Source organism: Megascapheus bottae, chromosome 32 (assembly GCF_031878675.1).
Source record: "Megascapheus bottae isolate mThoBot1 chromosome 32, mThoBot2.hap1, whole genome shotgun sequence".
Lineage (NCBI taxonomy): Eukaryota > Metazoa > Chordata > Mammalia > Rodentia > Geomyidae > Megascapheus > Megascapheus bottae.
The window spans coordinates 8,313,994-8,335,228 of record NC_143540.1 but is presented as its reverse complement, the minus strand read 5'-3'; the positions used below and the strand labels follow the sequence as shown (position 1 = coordinate 8,335,228).

Here is a 21,235-nt window from a genome sequence, read left to right as displayed (position 1 = left end):
ATAGAGCTGTAGACTCAAGAAGGACTCTGCTCCTGGCACCCCTTTGGAGAAATCAATTCTGTTCATCAAATCAAACAAGGTCTCTATACTTCAATTAAAGTTGTTCTTTCTGCAATCAGGTGACCACATGTCAGTCATGTGACTCAATCTGAAACTACATCCCTGATGGTGGGAGTGTTTCTCAGTGGCACAGAATTTGTCTATTTGTGGGCTGAGGATTTGGCCTATTGGTAGAGTGCTTGCCTAGCATTCCTGAAGACCTGGGTTCGATTCCATGGCACCACATATACATAGAAAAAGCCAGAAATGGTGCTGTGGCTCAAGTAGTAGAGCTCTAGCCTTGAGAAAGCCCAAGGACTTAGGCCCTGCGTTCAAGGTCCAGAACTGGCAAAAAAAAAAAAAGAAAAGAATTTGTCTATTTTTGTGTGGCCAAGGCCCTGCCCCTGAATTTCGAAGAAAAAGCCAAGCAAGAGAATGAGTTCTTGTGTTTGAGCCCAAGCATCAGCACATGTGCATACACACACACACACACACACACACACACACACACACATCTATTAAATGCATTGCATTATGCCTAGAGGTTGTATCAGATCTTAAGCTGATAAGGTCTCAAGTTCCATTTTCATAAAGTGTTTCCCGAGTGCCTGATGTACATTGATCCAGTAATGCACATACTTAATTGTTCATCCATCCATCCCACAGAATTATCCTAGGACCAACAGCTGCTAGAAAAAAAAAAAAACCCTAAAAAGCAAGGATGCCTACTGTGTGTGACCTTTTCTGAAGCTCTACCATGGGTAAGGTTCTATTTAACCTTCTTCCTTCCAGACAAGAAAACAGGCTCTGAGAATGAGGTGACTCATCTCCCTTAATAGCTAAAGAGTGGCAGGACCAAACAAAGTCTCAGGTGTTCTGATGTTAAATACAGTTCATTTGACAGCACTGGTCACTGTCAGGGGATGGAGTAATTAATAAATGAGTAAGATGGGGCCCCTCCCTGCAGGTTTCCATAATTGATGTTCCCAGAACACAGGACCTTGTGGCCTTTTCTTCAACATCCTATTTTTCTTTCTTTTTTTTTTTCTTCTATGTATATGGTACCAAGGAACCGAACCCAGATCTTCATGCATGCTAGGCAAGCACTCTACCAAACTCCCAGCCTCTTTCAGCATGCTATTAGTTGCACTTGTTTTCTCTCCTTCTGGGGTCCTAAAAGACTGCAGCAGCTCTGTCTCCTCTGGGTATGATAGAAGCCTGTTCGGAATAAGGTATGTACTATATAAGGTATATAGGCTATATTATATAAGGTATAAGGTACATAGTATATATTGTCTATTAGATAAGCTATAAGGTATGCATATATATATATGATATATATTTTTTATCAGTCCTGGAATATGAACTCAGGGCCTGAGTAATGTCCTTGGGCTTTCCTCAAGGCAAGTGCTCTACCACTTGAGCCATAGCACCACTGTCGGCTTTATCTGTATATATGGTACCGAAGAATTGAACACATATACATACCTGGGGCTTGAACTCGGGGCCTAAGCACTGCCCTTGAGCTGCTTTTGCTCGTGACACTCTACCACTCAAGCTACAGCACCCCTTCCAGCTGAATACTATCCATTCTATCTGGGTTCTTAGCTGCCAGTGTTAGAACAGAACATTGAGACTGCCCAGTTATAAAAAGGTTGGGAAGCTAGGTTCTAGTGGCTCACACCTATAATCCTAGATACTCAAGAGGCTGAGATCTGGGTCTCACAGTTCAAAGCCAGCCAGGACAAGAAAATCCATGATACTCTATCGCCAATGAATCACCAGAAAACTAGAAGTGGTGCTGTGGCTCAAAATGGTAGAATGTTAGTCTTGAGTGGAAAGCTCTCAGGCCCTGAGTTCAAGCCCAAGGACTGACAAGAAAGAAAAAGCATGTTCAAGATACACATTTGTGAATGGTGGGTTGATAGAAAGCTGTGCATTACAGGGAGTTGTTGAAGTATACCAAGTCTTGCTGGACTGGAGGACCAACAGGGAGGCAGGAAAGGCCAGGCAGGGCATAACAGAACATGAAACCTTGCTGTCACCTTCAGACAGCCTCTAAACTGCTTGGGAGGTTTGAGACACTTTATGTTTAGGAGAGAAATCAATTCCTGCAGATGAAAACTCTAGGCCTAGTAGCCTCCAAATAGAAAATGCTTAGAGATACACCACACAATATGTGCCTTTAATGGGGCGCCTTTTATGGGGACACAGAGCTATTGTCTTGCCAGGGTACCAGTGCCACACTCCACTAGGGCAGGGAAAGGGGATAGGATTGATCCTGTCAAAAGCATCAGGGCCAGGAATGTAGCCTGGTGGTGGAGTGCTTGCCTAGCATGCATGAAGCCCTTGGTTCAATTCCTCCATATCACATATACAGAAAAGACTGGAAGTGATGCTATGGCTCAAGTGGTAGAACACTAGCTTTGAGAAAGCTCAAAGACAGTGCCCAGACCCTGAGTTTAAGCCCCAGGCCTGGAAAAAGAGAGAGAGAAAAAAAGACACTCAGAATCTAGTGAGCCATGGAGAGGACATTTCCTGCAAGGACAAAGGCTCCTTTGACTAGATTAAGAATGGAGGAAGAAGTGCAAAGAGCATAGCTTAGAAAAACCACCTAAGCAAGCTATTCAGCTCCTGGCTCTGTTCCTCCCCTTCCAGTGTTGATTTCCTCATCAAAAACATGGTTCTCACACCTACCCCCACAGGCTTCTCTGACCAGGTTGTGGGTGGCTGGGTGGCAGGAGAAGGTGGAGGGAGGGAGTGGAGAGCCAACACTCCAGTATGAGTCTGACAATCTGCAAAAGGGCTCCGTAATGGTATATATGTCACAAGTTTCATGCACACTTAGAGGGATTTCTGTGTGTGTGTATGTGTGTTGTGGGGCTTGAACTGGGGCCTGGGTGCTGTCGCTGAGCTCTCCAGTTCAAGGCTGGTACTCTACCACTTTGAACCACATCACCACTTCTAGTTTTCTGGTGGTTCTTTGGAGATGAGTCTCATGGATTTTCATGCCCCGGCTAGCTTTGAACCATGATCCTGAGATCTCAGCCTCCTGAGGTGTTAGGATGACAGGCGTGAGCCACAGGTACCTGGCCTCAGGTAGCTTTTTGATGCTTGTTGGAAGTACTGGGGTTTGAACTCAGGGGCTCTCATTTATCAGATAGTTCTTATACTACTTGGGCCACACCTCTAGTCATTGCTAGTTTTTACTCCAATACTGGGGTTTGAACTCAGGGCTTGGGCACTATCTCTGAGCTTCTTTTGCTCAAGGCTAGCACTCTACTACTTGAGCCACAGCATCACTTCTGGCTTTTCCTCTGAATGTGCTACTGAGGAAACAAACCTGTGGCTTCATGGATGCTAGGCAAGCACTCTACTACTAAGCCACCTTCCCAGAGCATTGAGTAACATTTTTTTTTTAAGGGTCATAAATCTGACATTTCCATTCACTCATCCTCTCTCTCTTGTCTACTAATCCCCTCTCCAAATCCTGGGACATGCTCAGTAGTGTATGTTTTGGTCATCCTGAAGCTTGTCAGCACATCTGGCCAGATGTCTGGGCAGGCCTTGAAAGATTCCAGGTCAGACACCACACCCTGTTTCAGCCCCACATGACCAGCTTCCCTAAGGTGCTGGGGAGCTAGGTAGCTGCCAAGATTTGTCACCCTTCCTCTAGCACACCCAGCGGTTTGGGTGCAGAGGAATGCAAGGCAGGTGACGTACCTTAAGTTCCATCAGCTTTTTCTTCTGGCTTTGCCCTCCAGGTAGTAGGTAGGTGTAGGCCAGGGAGCAGGGGAGAGACAGGGTGTGTCAGCTCTGGAGAGGTAAGACTGGACTGTAATTGAATCAGAATATGAACCCACTCTGGGTGCTGGTGGCTGATACCTGCCACCCAAGGTACTCAGGTGGCTGACATCTGAGGATCACAGTTCAAAGCCAACCGGGCATGAAAGTCCAAGAGACTCTGCCGTTCAATTAGCCACCAGAAAACCAGAAATGGCACTGTGGCTCAAGGGGTAGAGCACTAGTCTTGAACTGAAGAACTTAGGGACAGAGCCCAGGCCCAGAGTTCAAGCTCCACAATCATCAACAACAACAACAACAAAAAGGCAACCTTGGCAGGGGGTAAAAAGGCTGAGGCATGGTGGCTGCTGAGCCCTGGCAACTCCTAAGGCCTTCACTGATTCAGGGCAGAGCTGAGAAGACAGATCCTTCAGAAGACTTTGGCACTATCGCCATCTGGTGGTGAAACAAAATTTTATCGAAGTAGTCCCACACCAAGCCCTTCGATAAACCCAGAGCTGAAAAGACAAAAAGAGGGTCTTAGTAGAGGAGAAGCTGACAGGACTTGGCTTGAAAGGGATGCACCTTCGGTCAGTCATTGGAAGGGATAACCTGCCCATCTTCAAGACCTCCAGGAGTGAGAGCCTAGAAATCAGAATCACCGAAATGAACAAGGCAAATCCTTACACAGAGTAACCGATTCTATCTCTGAGTCAGATGCTCCTCCGCCCAAAGTCTACTGTGAGCTGCCTTTGTTCTCCAAGGTTATCAGTGACACGTGCTCCTCCAGGGAATTTGTCTTATCTGACTCCTGGCACCCTGCTGGGTGACACACCTCTCCCTCCCTCTCTCAACTGGGCTCTCATTTTTTTTTTTTTTTGGTCTGTCTTGGTGCTTAGGCTCCCTGAGTCTGGGTACTGTCTCTCAGCTTTTCAGCTCAAAGCTAGGGCTCTACCACTTGAACCATAGCATCACTTCTGGCTTTTTCTATGTATGGGGTATTGAGGAATGCATGTTAGGCAAGCACTCTACCAGTCCTGGGCCTTGAATTCAGGGTCTGAGCACTGTCCTTGGGATTTCTTAGGGCTAGAGCTCTACCACTTGAGCCACAACACTACTTCTGGCTTTTTTCTATGTATATGGTATCAAGGAATCAAACCCAGGTCTTGGTGTATGCTAGGCAAGCCCTCTGCCTCTAGGTCAAACTCCCGGATCCCCCAGATAATCTTTTTGAAACACAACCATTTCACCTCACCAATCAAGGAGATTTTTTTTTTGTTTTTGGCCAGTCCTGGGTTGAGCTTAGGGCCTGAGCACTGTCCTTGGACTTTCTCAAGGCTAGAGCTCTACCACTTGAGCCTCAACACCACCACTTCTGGCTTTTTTTTTCCTATGTGGTACTGAGGAATCGAACCCAGGTCTTTGTGCATGGTAGGCAAGCAAAACTCCAGGCCATTTTTTTTTTTTTGTAGTTTATTGGAGAATCTCCTGGTACTATTTTTTTTTTTTTTTGCCAGTCCTGGGCTTGAGCTCAGGGCTTGAGCACTGTCCTTGGACTTTCTCAAGGCTAGAGCTCTACCACTTGAGCCTCAGCACCACTTCCAGCGTTTTTGTATGTATGTGGTACCAAGGAATCGAACCCGGGTCTTCGAGCATGCTAGGCAAGCACTTTAACCACTAGGCCAAACTCCCGGCCTCCTGGTACTATTTTGAACCTCTTCAGGAGGTTCCATCAGTTCCAGGCTTGTTCTAATTATTTTGTGTGTTATTTTGTATGTCTAGTTATTTTTTCTCGGTTGCTTGGCTTAAACTCAAAGCCTGAGCATTGTCTCTGAGCCTCTGTACTCAAAAGCTAGCACTCTACCACTTGAACCATAGCACTACTTCCATTTTTTGAGTGGTTCATTGGAGACAAGTCTCCTGGGGAACTTTTCTGCAGGAGCTGGGTTTGAACCGACATCCTGGATCTCAGCCTAAGTAGCTAGGATTACAGGCCACCAGGTAGGGCTTGTTCTAAGTTTTTTTTTTTTTTTTTCCTACTAGTTCTGTAGCTTGAACTCAGGGCCCAATACCATCGGGCTTTGTCAAGGCTAGAGTTCTACCACTTGAGCCACAGCACCACTTCCAGCTTTTTCTAAGTACATGGTACCAAGGAATCTAACCCAGGTCCTTTTGCATAGGAGACAAGCACTCTACCATTATTAGGCCAAACTCATGGCCCCTCTAGTATACTAATTTTTAAAGCCAGTACTTGAAGCACAGATCACTTCCAGTTTTCTGGTGTTAATTGGAGATAGTCTTATGGACTTTTGTGTCTAGGCTGGCTCTGAACCATAATTCTCAGATCTAGCCCCTGAGTTGGCTAGGACTACAGGCATGAGCCATGATAACTGGCAAGAACGGCAGTCTTTTTCAACCCACCAAAAACTAGGCAGACCTTGGGTTTGCAGACTTTTATTTGCAGAAATCTGCAACAGTTAGCTAAACAACGTTGAGATGGTACAAAATAAGCCTCCTTTTGATAGGCACTGAGCAGAAATCCTACAAAACAGATGGGATCAAAATACAATGGTATCTTGAAGTCTGTGGACAGAGGTTTCATCCCATACGCCCGATTCCCACATTATTTTCCAAATAATGCAAATCAAACCCATTAACACAGCCAACTAGCCATTTCCAGTATTACTGATTCCTTCCCCAATCCCAGAGCAGAAGAGGGGAGAGGCGTTGAAAGGCCATACCCATGAGCTGCAATGGCTGGCACCTGAGGGTGCAGATGAACCATCTAAGAGTAGTCTCAGTTCCTTCAGTGAGATGTGTTCCTTGGCAAACTTCCCATCAAATTGGATATGGGGTACCTGACTGGTGATGATTCACCACTCTCTGTCCCTCCAATCAAAACATGATAAACCCAGAAAGTTTTTTTTTTTTAAATATACCTTCAAAAATCCACACTCCCTCTTGAAGGAATAACCTACTGTCACCTCTATGCCAAGAACCATTTTCTTCTTTTGAATACTTGGGGCTCCCAGACTGCCCTCAGGTGGCCCCCTCAGGCGGCCCACTGATTCCATTCTTGACTCTTGACTTTTCTTTTTTTTTCTTTTTTAAGAAATGGAGAAGTTAACCAACTAATAGGAGGGCACTGAATAGACAACACTTTCTCAACCCTATAGAGTCCATCCACCCATCCTACTCAATACCCTGGAATCTCCAATGCTACTGAGTTCCAACCTGGGCCCAAAGTACCTCAAGTGCTTTCCTGTGATTCCTACATAAACCATCATTCATTCACCGGGATCTGGGAGTGAAGAGGAAGACACCCCACCACCCCCTCCCAAAGAAATCACCATGGCCAGAGGTTAAGTCCTCTGGAAAGGTGGTAAGCTTGTATCTTGTAGCCAGACCTGAGACTAGCATCCCAGATCTTTGACTTTAATAATAATAATAGCAGCAGCACTTGATACAAGGTGACATAGGGGTGCGACAGAGCTCCCAACTCTCTAGCCCCCCCCCAAAACTCCCAACAAGTTTGCCCTTTCTCCCCTCCTATCTTCCTTTTTAGTTTTTCCTTTCTTCTTCTTCTTTTTAAATTAAAAGCAGAGGTAGTCCCTGGGATGATTTAAAATAAAAAAACAAAACAAAACAACCCTACCTAGAATGGCAGTATTTTTGACTTAATGAAGTAGTTGAAAGTCTCCAGGAGTTTTTTCTTCTTTAAAAAATTAAAATAATTGATGAAGTTGAATAAATTAAAGATCGGGGGTTATCCCACACAGATGATTCGATTCTCAGGCTTTGGTATTCGGCCAGCAGCACAGCAGTATTGTCTCTCTTGGTTGCTTTGTCTTCAAAATGGCGGCTCTGTGACTGGGCCTGTGGCACGAACAGCCTTGGCAGACGGTCCTATGGGTCAAGGAGACCATCTTACAGGGGTGGCCTAAGATAGGCACATGTCACAGGCAGCAGACTGCCCCAGGGAAGTATGGGAAGCCTGGTATAAGGCGTGAAAGCCCCAGGCCCTCTCTCTCCAAATGTCACACAGCCAGTTGGCTTTGTTCAGTTTTTTTTTTCCCTTGCACCAAAGAGGAAGAAAGGAGGGACACTAAGAAGCTCAGCCTGCTGCAGGTCCGGCAACCCCACCACCACATTCAGAGCTTTTTCAAACGACTATACATCTCTCTTTTGCTCTTTTCCCCTGCCCAGGTCCGGCTCTTCGTACGGAATTTCTTCAAGTCTTCCTTAAAGTCCTCATGATGCATGGGTCGGTAGCTGGGGGGTTCACAGTGAGACTGATAAAAGATGAGAAAAGGAAAAAGTCAGGACACCCCTGCCTGGGCTTCCCCTGCCCAAGGCTACAAGTCACAGATAGAAAGAAGCAGTTCTACACCACTTCTGGTTTTTCTGGTGGTTCATTGGAGATAGAGTCTCAGGTACTATTGTCCCTGGACTGGCTTTGAACCTTGATGCTCAGCTCGAAGCCTCCTGAGTAGTTAGGATGGCAGGTGTTGGGCCACCAAAAATAAAATGTGTATGTGGGAGGGGGATGGTGGTGTTGAATTATTCTCCAGAGTCCTCATCTCACCTGGCACTTCAGGAAGAACTCCTTGTATCCTCCCTTGAGGACATACAGCTCAGGATAGTGGAGTTTGGGATACTCGTTACCCAGCCGATCTCTCTCCCTCACATACCGGCACCTAGTGAAGAAGGAAAGCCAATGCCAGGTTAGCTCTTCCTATACAGAGAAACAAAGACAGCTCAGTAGAAGGCAGAGGCGATGGTCTAAACTGTTCCTACACTATTTCCCTTCCCCATCAGCCCCACCATTATTTGTTGGTTATGGGGTTTAAACTCTGGGCCTGGGCATTGTCCCACTCGTTTTCTCAAGGATAGCATTCTACCACTTGAGCCACAGCATCACTTCCGTTTTTTTTTTCTGTGTATGTGGTACCAAGGAATCGAACCCAGGGCTTCCTGCATGCTAGGAAAGCCCTCTACCACCAAGCCACCACCTTCCCAGCCACTCAAACACCTTTTACAACTTATATTGTCATACAAACAGAAGGGGGAGGGGAGGGGAAGGAGGAGAGGGACTTCCATCCTAGAACCTCTTGGAAGGGGAAGCACTCACATGCGGGGGCCTCTCTCTGAAGAAAACTCGCAGTGGAACACGACAATGACACGTTTGCCATCAGTAGGTACAATGGGCTTCTTCAGCAGGAAGTCCTCCACTTCTTCCTCCATGTGCAAGTTCACTGCACCCTGGGCAGGCACCACACCCCCTTAGCAACCTGGCACGTCACCATCGAACCCAGGGCTTTGTGCATGCTAGGCAAGCACTCTACCACTATGCCACACTCCAGGCCCCCACAGATCTTGTCCATACCTTGATATGGCCTCCTTCATATTCATATGGGTACCGGCAGTCAATGATAACAAACTCTTTAATGAGGTTGGCAAATTTGCCATTCAAAACGGATGCCATCTGTGGAGACAAAGCAGAGGAAAGTCAATTTTTGATGTCAGGAACAGCTAGATTCAGATACTTCAGAGGTGGTAGGTCCCAAAAGATGACTTACAATTTCTGGAGAAATATATTTTAAATCTTGATGCTTCCCAGCAACTGTGTGAAAGAGATAACCCTTGAAAACAAACAAACAAAAGATACTTATGCATGTTATATACTGTGAGATACAAGATTTTTTCCCCCTTAATTATATTATTTTGTAGGTTCTGGGGCTTGAACTCAAGGCCTAGGTGCTATCCCTGAGCTTTTTTTTTTTTGCCAGTCCTGTGGCTTGAGCTCAGGGCCTAAGCATTGTCCTTGGGCTTTCTCTTCCACTTGAGCCACAGCACCACTTCTGGCTTTTTCTATGTATGTGGGGCGCTGAGGAATCGAACCCGGGTCTTCATGCATGCTAGACAAGCACTCTTATCACTAGGCCAAACTCCCAGCCCCCTCCCTGAGCTTTCTTACTCTTAAGCCAGTGCTCTACCACTTTGAGCTACAGCTCCTCCACCACTTCTAGTTTTCTGTTAGTTAACTGGAGCTAAAGCGTCTTACAAGACTTTCCTGTCCTGGCTAACTTTGAATTAGGATCCACAGTGTGAGCTGTGCCTGGCTTTATTATTTCTTCGTGCTGATTCTGGCTTTTGAACTCAGGGCCTGTGTATTGCCCTGAGGTGGTTTTTTTGTTTTTTTTTTTTGCCAGTCCTGGGCATGAGCTCAGGGCCTGAGCACTGTCCCTGGATTTTCTCAAGGCTAAGGCTCTACCACTTGAGCCACAGCACCACTTCTGGCTTTTTTCTATTTATGTGGTACAGAGGAATCAAACCTGGGTCTTTGTGCATGCCAGGCGAGCACTCTACCACTAAGCCAAACTCCCAGCCCCTGCCCTGGGCTTTTAAAGAATAGTGTTCTGCGGGGGGAGGGTAATGGGGACCAAGACATGTGAAAGGGTATCAATGTATGTGAATTAATGCACATTCTATCTGGCAAATATCATGTAACCCTTTTATTAATTACAATAAAAATATTAAAAAAAAATAGTGTTCTGCCACATGAGCCACACAACTCTCTTTTTTGGTTAGTTGTAGGACTTGGACTCTGGGCCTGGGCACTGTCCCTAAGCTCTTCAGCAAGGCTACTGTGCTACCCCAGGAGCCACAGCACCATTTCCACTTTTCTAGTGACAAACGGGAGAGTCTCACAGACTTTACTGCCTGGGCTGGCTTTGAACTGCGATCCTCAGATCTCGGCCTCCTGAGCAGCTAGGATGACAGGTGTGAGCCACCAGAGCCCAGCTGTTGTTTTCCTATTTTTAACAGGAACCACCTTGAGAATGGGGCAAGACTAAGAGAAGAGTTCTAGGCACCTATACCCCATGTACCAGCCAGAGCTGCTGGCAGTAATACCTTGGAGAAATCTCCTATAAGGTCTCTGGGGTCATTGTCCAGAATGTTCTCGATGGTTCCTTTGGGGGAAGATATCAGAGACAAAGACTGGTGTAGAATCTGTAATGAAATCAAAGTTAGAAAATGAAGCCAATTCTGCCCAGAATTTCTGCAATCACATAAAACAGGCCAGAAGGGAGTTGCAAAACGAACCTCAGGGGACTTCTCTGGATTCAAAGATCCTCCAGGACTAGTTCCAGCCAAGCTCTTCCGCCGCTTTGTGCTTCCCTGTGGAGACTCCTCTTGAGATCGGTCTGTTCTCTTCATTGCTGGCCGAATGTTGGAGATACATTGGGAAGGGGAGTCAAAAAGCCTGCACCCATTTCCCTTAGAGAGAAGGACAGAGATCCATTAGGCACTAAAATCCAATCAGTTAAGCTGGGAATGTGGCTTAGTGGTAGAGTGATTGCTTCCCACGCATGAAGCTCTGGGTTTGATTCCTCAGTACCAAATACACAGAAAAAGCTGAAAGGGTTGCTGGGGTTTAAGTGCCAGAGTGTTAGCCTTGAGCAAAAAGTGCCCAAGTGCCCAGGCCCTGCCCTGAGTTCAAGCTCCAGGACTGACAAAAAAAAAAAAAGTCCTTTGTTTCAATATCTTTGGAGTTCATTTCAGTTTGTATTTTATATACATATGAACAGATACTTACGCACTGCACCTTTTTGAGACTCTCCTAAGACTATCTCCTCTTTTGTCTCATTGTATGTATCTAGAATTCCATGAACACAGATGTTTCAGAGGCACAAAAAAGAGGGCCAGGAGTATGCCCTAGTGGTAGAGGGCTTGCATAGCATGCACAAAGATCAGAGTTGGATTCCTCTGTACCACATACATAGAAAGGCCAGAAGTGGAGCTGTGGCTCAAAGTGGCAGAGTATTAGCCTTGAGCTGAACAGCTCAGGGACAGTGCCCAGGCCCCCCGAGTTCAAGCCCCACAACTACTCAAGGCTCCCTCCAGACACTCCAGAATTACTTACAATATTTGTAGCCCTTCTCATGACCAGGGGAGCTGTCCAGAGGCTTGCCATGCCCGAAGGGGTTTCCTCATCGTTCTAAAGAAAGAGAAAAATGGCTTTTAAGTAATCAATAGAGACCAATTAAAAGGCTGGAAACCTTTCCCCCACCCTCCCTGCCCTTGCCAATGGCTATTTGGATATTTATAACATCATCATGGGTTATCTATCTATCTATCCTTCTTCCTTCTTTCTTTCTTGTGTGGGTCCTGGGACTTGAACTCAGCCTGGGCACTGTCTTTGAGCTCTTCAGCTCAAGGCTACCACCCTACCCTTGAGCCAAGTCCCACTAGTCTTTTCTAGAAGTTAATTGGAGATAAAAGTTTCAGGTCCTTTTGGGCCAGGGCTGACTTTGAAACCTTGATCCTCAGATGTCAGCCCCCTGAATAGCTAGGATTACATGAGTGAGCCACCATACCAGCTATGGTCTTCTTTTGAAATCCCCTCAGGCCAGTGACCCATCAATTCTTACTAAAAGTGACACCTGGATGCAAGCCCTGGATGGACACACACACATACACACACACAGTACCTTCAGATTCTCTCCATCAAGAAGGTCCATGAAGCCATCATCCTCATCAGACAAAGTGGCTGCCACAGGTGACTGGGGTGTAAAAAGAGGCACAAAGTTCCCTGGCTCACTATCCCTTTCATGTGAAGAAAGCTAAAATAAAGAACAAAAACATACTATATGGGGCTAGGAGGTAGCTAAGTAGCAAAGCACTTGCCTACAAGTACAAAGTCATAGGTTCAATCACCAGTATCCCCCAAAAGAAAAAAAGACAGCTGGGCACCAATGACTCATGCCTATAACCACAGCTACTCCATAGGCTGAGATCTGAAGATCTCAGTTCAAAGCCAACACAGGCATGAAAGTTCAAGACACTTTTTTTTTTTTTTAGGTGGGTCATGGGGCTTGAACTCAGCCTGGGCTCTGCGGCTCAAGGCTACCACTCTACCCTTGAGCCAAGCACCACTTCCCGCTTTCTAGAGGTTAACTGGAGATAAGAGTCTTAGATCCTTTTGTTCTGGGCTGGCTTTGAACCTTGATCCTCAGATTTCAGCCTTCTGAGTAACTAGGGTTACAAGAAATGATTCACTGGTATTTGGCCTTTATTTACTCTTCTTTTTATTATTATTATTTTTTGGTTGGTCCTAGGAGTTGAACTCTGGGCCTGGTGTTGTCTCTGACCTCTTCAGCTCAAGGCTACCACCCCACCCCCTGAGCTACAGCACCACTTCCAGTTTTCAGGCAGTTAATTGGAGATAAGAGTCTAACAGGCTGGCTTGAACTCAGGTCTGAGCACTGTCCTTGGGCTTTCCTCAAGGCTAGAACTCTACCACTTGAGCCACAGCACCACTTCCAGCTTTTTCTATGTATGTGGTGCCAAGGAATCGAACCTTGGTCTTCGTGCATGCTAGGCAAGCACTCTACCCCTAGACCAAACTCCCCGTCCAGGGCCTTCAATTCTTAATTCGCTTTTTTCAAATATGGGCTGTTGTTCTAAAACTTAAGCAACACCCCCACTCCAGCTGGTTAATTGAAGGTAAAGACTGTACAGGGACTTTTCTGATCCAGCTGGCTTCTAATCTTAATCTTCAGATCTCAGCCTCCTTAGTGGCTAGAAGGCAAGAAGAGATATCATCTAAACATGCAGTGAAGGGAAATGGCAAGATGTCAGATGATTATCTGACAAGGTTCAGTATTTCTTGCACAAACCCACTAACATCTGCTTCCAGCAACTTCCACCCCCATCCACACCTGTCTGCCCTCCAAACACAACAAAATTGCCAAGAATGTAAAATAGAGTCTTAAGATCAAGATGGAAAGGACCACTGTGGCATCCTCAGCTCTTGTGCTCATGAGGTACCTTGTAATTCTCTCTTCTCATGAGGAATGGTCTTAGGAAAGAAAGGCAGAGACCAGCACCAGAGACTCATCCTAGCTACTCAGGAGGCTGAGATCAGAGAAAGCCAGTCTAAGAAGGCAAGTCCCCATGTGACTCTTATCTCCAGTGTACTATTCAAAAACTAGAAGTGGAGCTGTGGTTCAAAGTGGTGGAGCACTAGCCTTGAGCAAAAGGAGCTCAAGGACAATGTCCAGGGCTCAGTTCGAGCCCCAGGACCAACTTAAAAAAAAAAAAAAAAAAAAAGGCACACACCATCCGAGCTGGGGCTGAGTTCTGCCTCTGTGTGAAGACATCTTTGCCTTCATCAATTCCATGGGCATGGAGACAGCCACGAGATGCAGGTCTTACAGGCTTCTTAAACTCAAAGGCTTCCTGAAAGAGGCACAGGTAAGATATTCACTGTTCTGGAAAATCTAGCTCTAGGGCCTCTGTCATAACTTGGTAAGACAAAGATATAAAGTGCTAGCCTTGAGCACAGAAGCCCAGGGGTAGTGCTCAGGCCCTGAGCCTGGGCACTGTCTCTGACCTTCTTTTGCTCAAGGCTAGCTAGCTATCTGCCACTTGAACCATAGCACTACTACATCTTTTTCTATGTATGTAGTACTGAGGAATCAAACCTGGGGCTTCATGCATGCTAGGCAAACACTGGCCCACTAAGCCACATTCCCAGCCCCATCTTCTTTTTTTGAATGCAGGTCAGAGTGAAGAAAAGATCTGTATGAACTTTTTCAGATAAACAATCCATGATATAATTATTCCCCGGAGTGACAGTCTGAGTGACTGTCAGGCACTATTTTTTCCCTCTGCCAGTCCCAGGACTTGAACTCAGGGCCTGAACACAATCCTTGGGCTTTCTCAAGGCTAGAGCTCTACTACTTAAGCCACACTCCCACTTCTGGATTTTTCTATGTTTATGGTTAAGGAAGCCAACTTTGGTCTTCATATATGCTAAGCAAGCACTCTATCACTAGGCCAAACTTCTAGTCCCTCATTCTATATACACATAACAATCTTGCAGTCCTCCCTAAGACAGACACTAGCAGATCCCACCAGCGCCCCTGGGTTACTATGATCATGTGATACTCACATTTTCCTTGTTTTCATCCTGGTCGATGAGTTGAAAGATGTCATGGTCCAGAGAATCGGAATGGCTCCTCTTCAGAGCTGGACTACACCCCAAAAGCTTCTGCTATCAAATGGGGGATGGGGAAAGAGGAGGGAAGGAAACTTGAGTAGACCAAGAAAATTTCTATGGGATTTTGGTACAGTGGCTCATGTCTGTAATCCTAACTATGCAGGAAGAACAGATTAGATGAGATGGCAGTTTAGGGCAGTCTGGCTAAAATTCAAGATACTCTTTGAAAGATAACTAAAACAAGGGCTTGAGGGCATGGCTCAAGCAGAAGAGCAACCTGCTTGGTAAGCACAAAGCCCCGTATAGGAGATGAGGAGGAGAAAAAGACAATAACAACAATCAATGGAAAACTCAGTTCTGTTATTGTTTTGAGGCCTCACTCTATAATTCAGGGTAGCACAGAACTTACTGACATTAAATTCCAGATGATCCTATCTCAGCCATTCAAGTGCCAAGTGTCAGCATAGCCAGCAAAACTTAAGCTCTTAAAAGAATTCTCCAAAGCCAGGCACCTGTGGCTCATGCCTTTAATTATAGCTACTCAGGAGGCTGAGAGCATCACAGTTCAAAGCCAGCCAGGGCACAAAAGTTCTTATCTCCAATGAACCACCAGAAAACTGGAAGTAGCCCTGTGGCTCAAAAATGGCAGAGCACTAGCATTGAGCTAAAGAGCTTAGGGACAGGACCCAGGCCTAGAGTTCAAGCCCCACAACTGACAAAAAATAAAAAAAATAAGGCCTGGAGCAGGGCCTAGTGGTAAAAGTGCCTGACTAGCCTGTATAAAGCCCTGGATTTGATTACTTGGTACCATATACACAGAAAAAGCCAGAAGTGGTACTGTGGCTCAAATGGTAGAGCACTAACTAACCTTAAGGAAAGCCCAAGGCCCTGAGGGCTCAGGCCCTGAGTTCAGTCCCCAGGACTGGCAAAAACAACAATAAAAAAATTCCAGTCTAAAAGAACTCTCCACACAGCACAACAGATAATTTACTAATGCAGGCAGAATTCCACCTCGCTAGCATACAGTATAAAAAAGCTTTGCACCCAATTTACAAGGTCTACATCCATCTTCTCAACAGGAATTACAGTGCCCAATCAATCCCTTCCTGGTTTGATAAAATACAAAGGACAAAGTCCCAAAGACATAATCATTATTGAAGTCATCTATGAGACTACAGAAAAATAATGTTCATTCATTTTCTATGAACATTTCCTATGAAGCTCGACATTAGTCGCCTGGGGATAGGGGAAGGAGGAATAGGCAGATAACAGACATTAAATGCTCAAAATAAACAATGAAACTAACTTACAGGCAAGGAATGTATTCTCCTCATGGGATTTTCAAGGCTGTAAAGAGATCAAGAGGAAATAATGGAGAATAAAGCAAGTAAAAAGGAAAACACAGGGCCGGGAGTTTGGCCTAGTGGTTAAAGTGCTTGCCTAGCATGCACGAAGACCGGGGTTCAATTCCTCAGTACCACATACATAGAAAAAAGCCGGAAGTGGTGCTGAGGCTCAAGTGGTAGAGCTCTAGCCTTGAGAAAGTCCAAGGACAGTGCTTAGGCCCTGAGCTCAAGCCCAGGACTGGCAAAAAAAAAAAAAAAAAGAAAACACAGAAGGGAGCTGGGTGGCTCATGCCTATCATCCTAGCTACTCAGGAGGCTGGGAAATCCATGGATCTTGAAGTCAGCAAGGCAGGAAAGTCCATGACTCTTATATCCAATCAAAACACTAAGAAACTGGGAATGGCACTATACCTCAAAGTGGTACATTGCTAGACTTGAGAGAAAAAGCTCAAGGACAGTGCCTAGGCCCTGAGTTCAAGCCCCACAACTGACTGAAAAAAAAGGAAATTGAGTTTAAAATGAGGTAAATACCTCATAGACTTTTAACCTATAGGGGCTGGGATTGTGGCTTAGTGGTAGAGTGCTTACCAAGCATGCATAAAAGTCCTGGGTTCAATTCCTCAGTACCACATAAACAGAAAAAGCCCAAAGTGGAAAGAAAGAAAGGTAAGGCACTAGTGGCTTACACCTGTCATCCTAGCTACTCAGGAGGCTGAGATCTGAGGATCACAGTTCAAAGCCAGTCTTGACAGAAAAGTCCCTGTGAGATTTTTATCTCACAACCTGGAAATGGAGCTGTGGCAGAGAACTATTCTTGAGCAAGAGAGCTCAGGGACAGCACTAGGCCCTGAGTTCAAACACTACAACCAACTAAAAAGAAAATATAAAGTTGGATCTTCTCTTAAAAAAAAAAAGTTCATGGGCACCGAGTGCAAGCCCCAGGTGGCAAAAAAAGAAAACAATGAAAACCGCTAGACACCAAACTAGACATTCTCGACATAGCAGTATTTCTAATCTCCAAGTGTCTCAATAGAAATAGCTAACTCTAGGCAGGGCTCCAGTACAGACAATGGAGAATCTCATTAAAAGTTTAGAATTTGGGGCCGTGAATGTGGCCTAGTGGGTAGAGTGCTTGCCTAGCATGCATGAAGACCCTGGGTCCGATTCCCTGGTACCACCTACACAGAAAAAAACAGAAGTGGCTGTGGTTCAAGTGGTAGAGAGCTAGCCTTGAGCAAAAATTCTCAAGGATAGTGCCCAGAAGTTCATGATCCAGGTCTGGCAAAAAAAAAAGTTTAAAATTTGGAGTATAGCTCAGTGGCAAAACACTTGCCTAGCAAGTCCAAGTTCCTCCATTTAATCACCAGTTCAAAAAAACCCCAATAATGTAACAATAGGATAGCTAAAAAAAGTTTAGAATTTTTATTTTAAAAAGTAAAAAAAATTAAAACAGTGAATACATACTTTTCTTTTCTGTCCATGGGTCCAGGAGAATCTAGACAGAACCCTGTGGGGAGAAAAAAAAAACTCAGGAAATAATGCCCCCAAACACTATTTTGTTGTCAAAATAAAAACCATCACGGGAAATAAGACTAAAGGAAAATTTGAACTAAACTACAAATTGAGATAGTTTATTCAGATAGAGGTAGGTAGGTGATAGAAAAAATATCAGACTTTTCCTGAAATAACTTTAATTTCAAGTATTTTATCTTAACTTGAACGTATAAAAGCAATTATTTAGTGCCAGGTGCTGGTGGCTCATGCCTGTAACTCTAGCTACTCTGGAGGCTAAAATCTGAGGATCATGGTATAAAGCCAGCCCAGGCAGCTTTAAAAGTCTGTGATTCGAATTAACCACTCAAAAACTGGAAGTGGCGCTGTGGCTCAAGTAGTAGAGTGGCTTGAGCAAAAGGAGCCCGGAAACAGTGCCTAGGCCCAGAGTTCAAGTCCCAGGATTGGAATAAAAAAAACAAAAAAACCCCCCAAAAAACCCCTCCCAAACTCATCATCATGGTGTACAAGACTAAATATGCTGCCTTTAACAAACTATCAAGTAATGTATCTACCTCACCAAAGATAACAACAGGTAAGTCACTGAGCCAGCCTTATTGTTCACCATGACTGTATGCCAGTTTAGAATGGCCCAGCAAAGCTGGGTGCTGGTGGCTTCACGCCTATAATTCTAGCTGCTCAGGAGACTGAGATCTGAGGATCACAATTGAAAGCCAGCTCAGGTAGGAAAGTCTCACAGACTTATCTTCAATAAACTGCCCAGAAAAAGCTGGAAGTAGCACTGTGGCTCAAGTGGTAGAGTGCTAGCCTTGAGCAAAAGAAGCTCAGGGACAGTGCCTAGGCCCAGAGTTCAAGCCCAAGGACTGGGAAAAAAATAAATAAAAGTAAAACAGAATGGCCTACCTCCACTAGAGCCTGCACCAGGTCATGAATCCAGTCTAGTTCCCTTCTTTATGTTTATTATGTATATTATACTTAAATATTAGAGTTCCTGATTAATCACATGGGCCATATAGAGTGAGAAGAGAGAATGAGAGAGGAAGGAAAAGAAAAGGAGAAGGAGGAGGAGGCGGCAGCAGTGGCCTATATACAGAGCTGGGCTCTGGTGGTTTGTGCCTGTAATCCTAGCTACTAAGGAGGCTGAGATCTGAGGATCAAGGTTCAAGGCTAGCCCAGGCAGGCAGTTCTTATTTCCAATGAACCACCAGAAAACTGTAAGTGGAGCTTTGGTGCAAAGTGGTAGAGCACTAGCCTTGAGCAAAAAAGCTCAGGGATAATGCACAGGCCCTGGGTTCAAGCCCCAGGATTAGCAAGAAAAAAAAAAAGCCTATATATAGTATTTTTTAAGACTTTTGTTGTTATAGTTCTCTAACCTAAAAAGTTTGTGGCATATTAGTATGTCCAATCCTGCCATTGCTTACTTTATACTTCCCCATACATTTTTCTGAATGGCAGTTATATAATACATTTTACTCTACTAAACTTCATGGGAAAACAAATACCCATCACCTTCCATAGACTTCTGTGTCTATGGAAGTGTCTCTCAACTCACCAAAACCAAGCACCCTGCTGAAAGAAATCTCTTTCTGAAAATTTCCAGAATCATTCACCACACAGCACATTGGAAAAAATAGGTGATCAAGATGCAAAGAATACCTGAGCGCTGAGAATGTGGCTTAGTGATCAAGAGTCCTTGCCTAGCATATATGAAGTCCTGGGTTCGATTCCCCAGTAGCACACAGAAAAGGTCAGAGGTGGCGCTGTGGCTCACATGGTGAGTGCTAGCCTAGAGCAAAAGAAGCTCAGGAATATTCCCCAGGCCCTGAGTTCAAGCCCCAGCACTGCCCCCCACCCCCCAATACCTGAATCAGTGGATTCAGAAGAGCCCATTCTCTGAAGACTGCTGTTGCTTTTCACCTGCTCACACTCACTGGAAGGAGAAAAAGAAAGAGCTGTAAACGAGCAATTTCTAGGACAGCTAAAAGTCACACACACAGGAGACAGGCCAAGAAATAACCACACTGCCACCGACCCAGACTACCCACAATACCAGTAAGGTCCTTATGCAAAGGAAAAGGGTGGATGGAGTTGCCCCAAGCCGCATTGTAAGATAGACAAGGACTTCATTTATATTTCCTGAAAATACTAGTTTAATGCACTTGAGGTAGAAGGGGAAATGACTAGCAATTCCAGCCTTTCAAAAGTTAGAAAACTCATTAAGACACGGAATGAGCAAATGAAATGCCCACAGGTTGATGGAGAAAAAAGTTAGCTTCTCTGGAATATTGTGGGATGCATTTTGCTAATTGGAGGGGAAAAAGTCTAGGGAAAGTTCTAGCCCAAAAATGTTAAATAAAAAGACCTGGGCTTTATAAATTTTGCACAAATGCGAGGCAGGAAAATGCAGAGGTCCTTTGTTGAGAAGGAACAAAGCTCACAGGAAACAGATCTTCAGGCGCTGGCTCGGTCAAAGAGGGAAATGAAGGCCTCGGAATTTGTTTTTTGAGGGGGGGAGGGAAGGTTCATTTCCAAACCAAGTCCCTGATCTAAGGAACTGGAAATACAAAGCAATTTGAAAATAAAGGGAGAGGGTGGATGTCCATAATTGGGAGATCCTATTGTAGGGGGTTTTAACTCGGGCTAGTGGACAAGCCTTTAGGAGGATTGGATATGAACCATTTTCTCCCACCTGAACATTGTGGGGGGGGGGGTAGCCCACAACCCCCTTAGGGAGAAAGTGCACATGGCAGAGCGTGCTTGGGTCCAGTCACTCCTGATCGGAGATTACCTTGATCTATCCAGTAGGATTGATTTGATTTTTTTCCCCTTCCCCGATCTTCCGAGAGTCCCCACAGGTAAGGCCAAAGTTAGGCTTGGGAGAAGTATGTGTGTGGGGGGGGGGGGAGGGGGGACTGAATCAATCTCTGGTTCTCCTCCCCGGCCCCCCCCCCAAATCTTACCTGCTCAGCCCCTGCAACTGGTCCATCGTGACCGTCAGGTTGGTGACAGGGGACATTCCCCCAGCAGCAGATGTCCCCAACAAGGCCGAGGCCGTGGACTGTGGCGCGGGTGGAGGAGGAGGGCTGCAGGCGAAGAGCAGACGACGGCGGTGGGGGGGCTCCGGGCCCAGTTCCATGGCGGCAAGCGACAGCAGCAGCGGCGGGGGGGGCGAGTGAGTGAGTGTGTGTGGGGAGGGGGGGGAGGGCACCAGGCTTGCCCAAGAAGTAGGAGGTGTGGGGGTGGGGGGGGCTCCCGCTCCGTATCTCCCTCGGCCGCCCAGCAGGCACCGGCTTCAGGACGCGTGCCACGGCCGCCCAGCCGCCCGCGGGATCAAACACAAACACACGATCCCGCGGTTCTGGGACGCAGCTGCCGCGGGCGGAGCGGCGCGGACGGGCGGATGTCGGGGTGAGTGTGTGTGTGGGGGGTGGGTGTGCAAAGACCCTCCGGGGATCCAAGATGCGGGATCCCCCCTCCCCTCACCCGCCGAGCAGCAGCAGCAGCACCGTGACCCCCCCCACCGCGAGGCCAAGTGTGTGGCGGGGGC

At 45.9% G+C, this 21,235-nt stretch overlaps 2 protein-coding genes across 8 annotated transcripts in view; one reads left to right on the top strand and one right to left on the bottom strand.

Moving 5' to 3' along the window:
* Positions 1–6,260: 6,260 nt before the first annotated feature.
* Positions 6,261–21,235, bottom strand: part of Cdc25a (cell division cycle 25A) — a 15,314-nt gene continuing 339 nt past the window's right edge. Inside the window, exons 2-16 of one of the 6 annotated variants that reach the window (XM_090323474.1) lie at positions 20,649–20,771; positions 19,551–19,618; positions 17,641–17,683; positions 16,141–16,177; positions 14,783–14,884; positions 13,948–14,067; positions 12,318–12,449; positions 11,750–11,824; positions 10,930–11,103; positions 10,738–10,836; positions 9,402–9,464; positions 9,209–9,307; positions 8,954–9,084; positions 8,408–8,519; positions 6,261–8,114 (exon numbers count right to left, since the gene is read on the bottom strand). In XM_090323474.1, the coding sequence (XP_090179600.1) occupies positions 7,974–8,114; positions 8,408–8,519; positions 8,954–9,084; positions 9,209–9,307; positions 9,402–9,464; positions 10,738–10,836; positions 10,930–11,103; positions 11,750–11,824; positions 12,318–12,449; positions 13,948–14,067; positions 14,783–14,884; positions 16,141–16,177; positions 17,641–17,683; positions 19,551–19,618; positions 20,649–20,704 (1,452 nt within the window). In that variant the 5' untranslated portion in view covers positions 20,705–20,771 and the 3' untranslated portion in view covers positions 6,261–7,973. Of the gene's footprint in view, positions 8,115–8,407; positions 8,520–8,953; positions 9,085–9,208; positions 9,308–9,401; positions 9,465–10,737; positions 10,837–10,929; positions 11,104–11,749; positions 11,825–12,317; positions 12,450–13,947; positions 14,068–14,782; positions 14,885–16,140; positions 16,178–17,640; positions 17,684–19,550; positions 19,619–20,648; positions 20,917–21,235 lie in introns of those variants that run through there. The other 5 variants (XM_090323472.1, XM_090323473.1, XM_090323477.1 and 2 more) reach the window with 5 other exon arrangements.
* Camp (cathelicidin antimicrobial peptide) overlaps positions 21,003–21,235 on the top strand; it is a 14,724-nt gene continuing 14,491 nt past the window's right edge. For both annotated transcript variants that reach the window (XM_090323480.1, XM_090323478.1), the window contains exon 1: positions 21,003–21,096. The gene's annotated coding sequence lies outside the window, so the exon portion shown is untranslated. The remainder of the gene's footprint in view (positions 21,097–21,235) is intronic.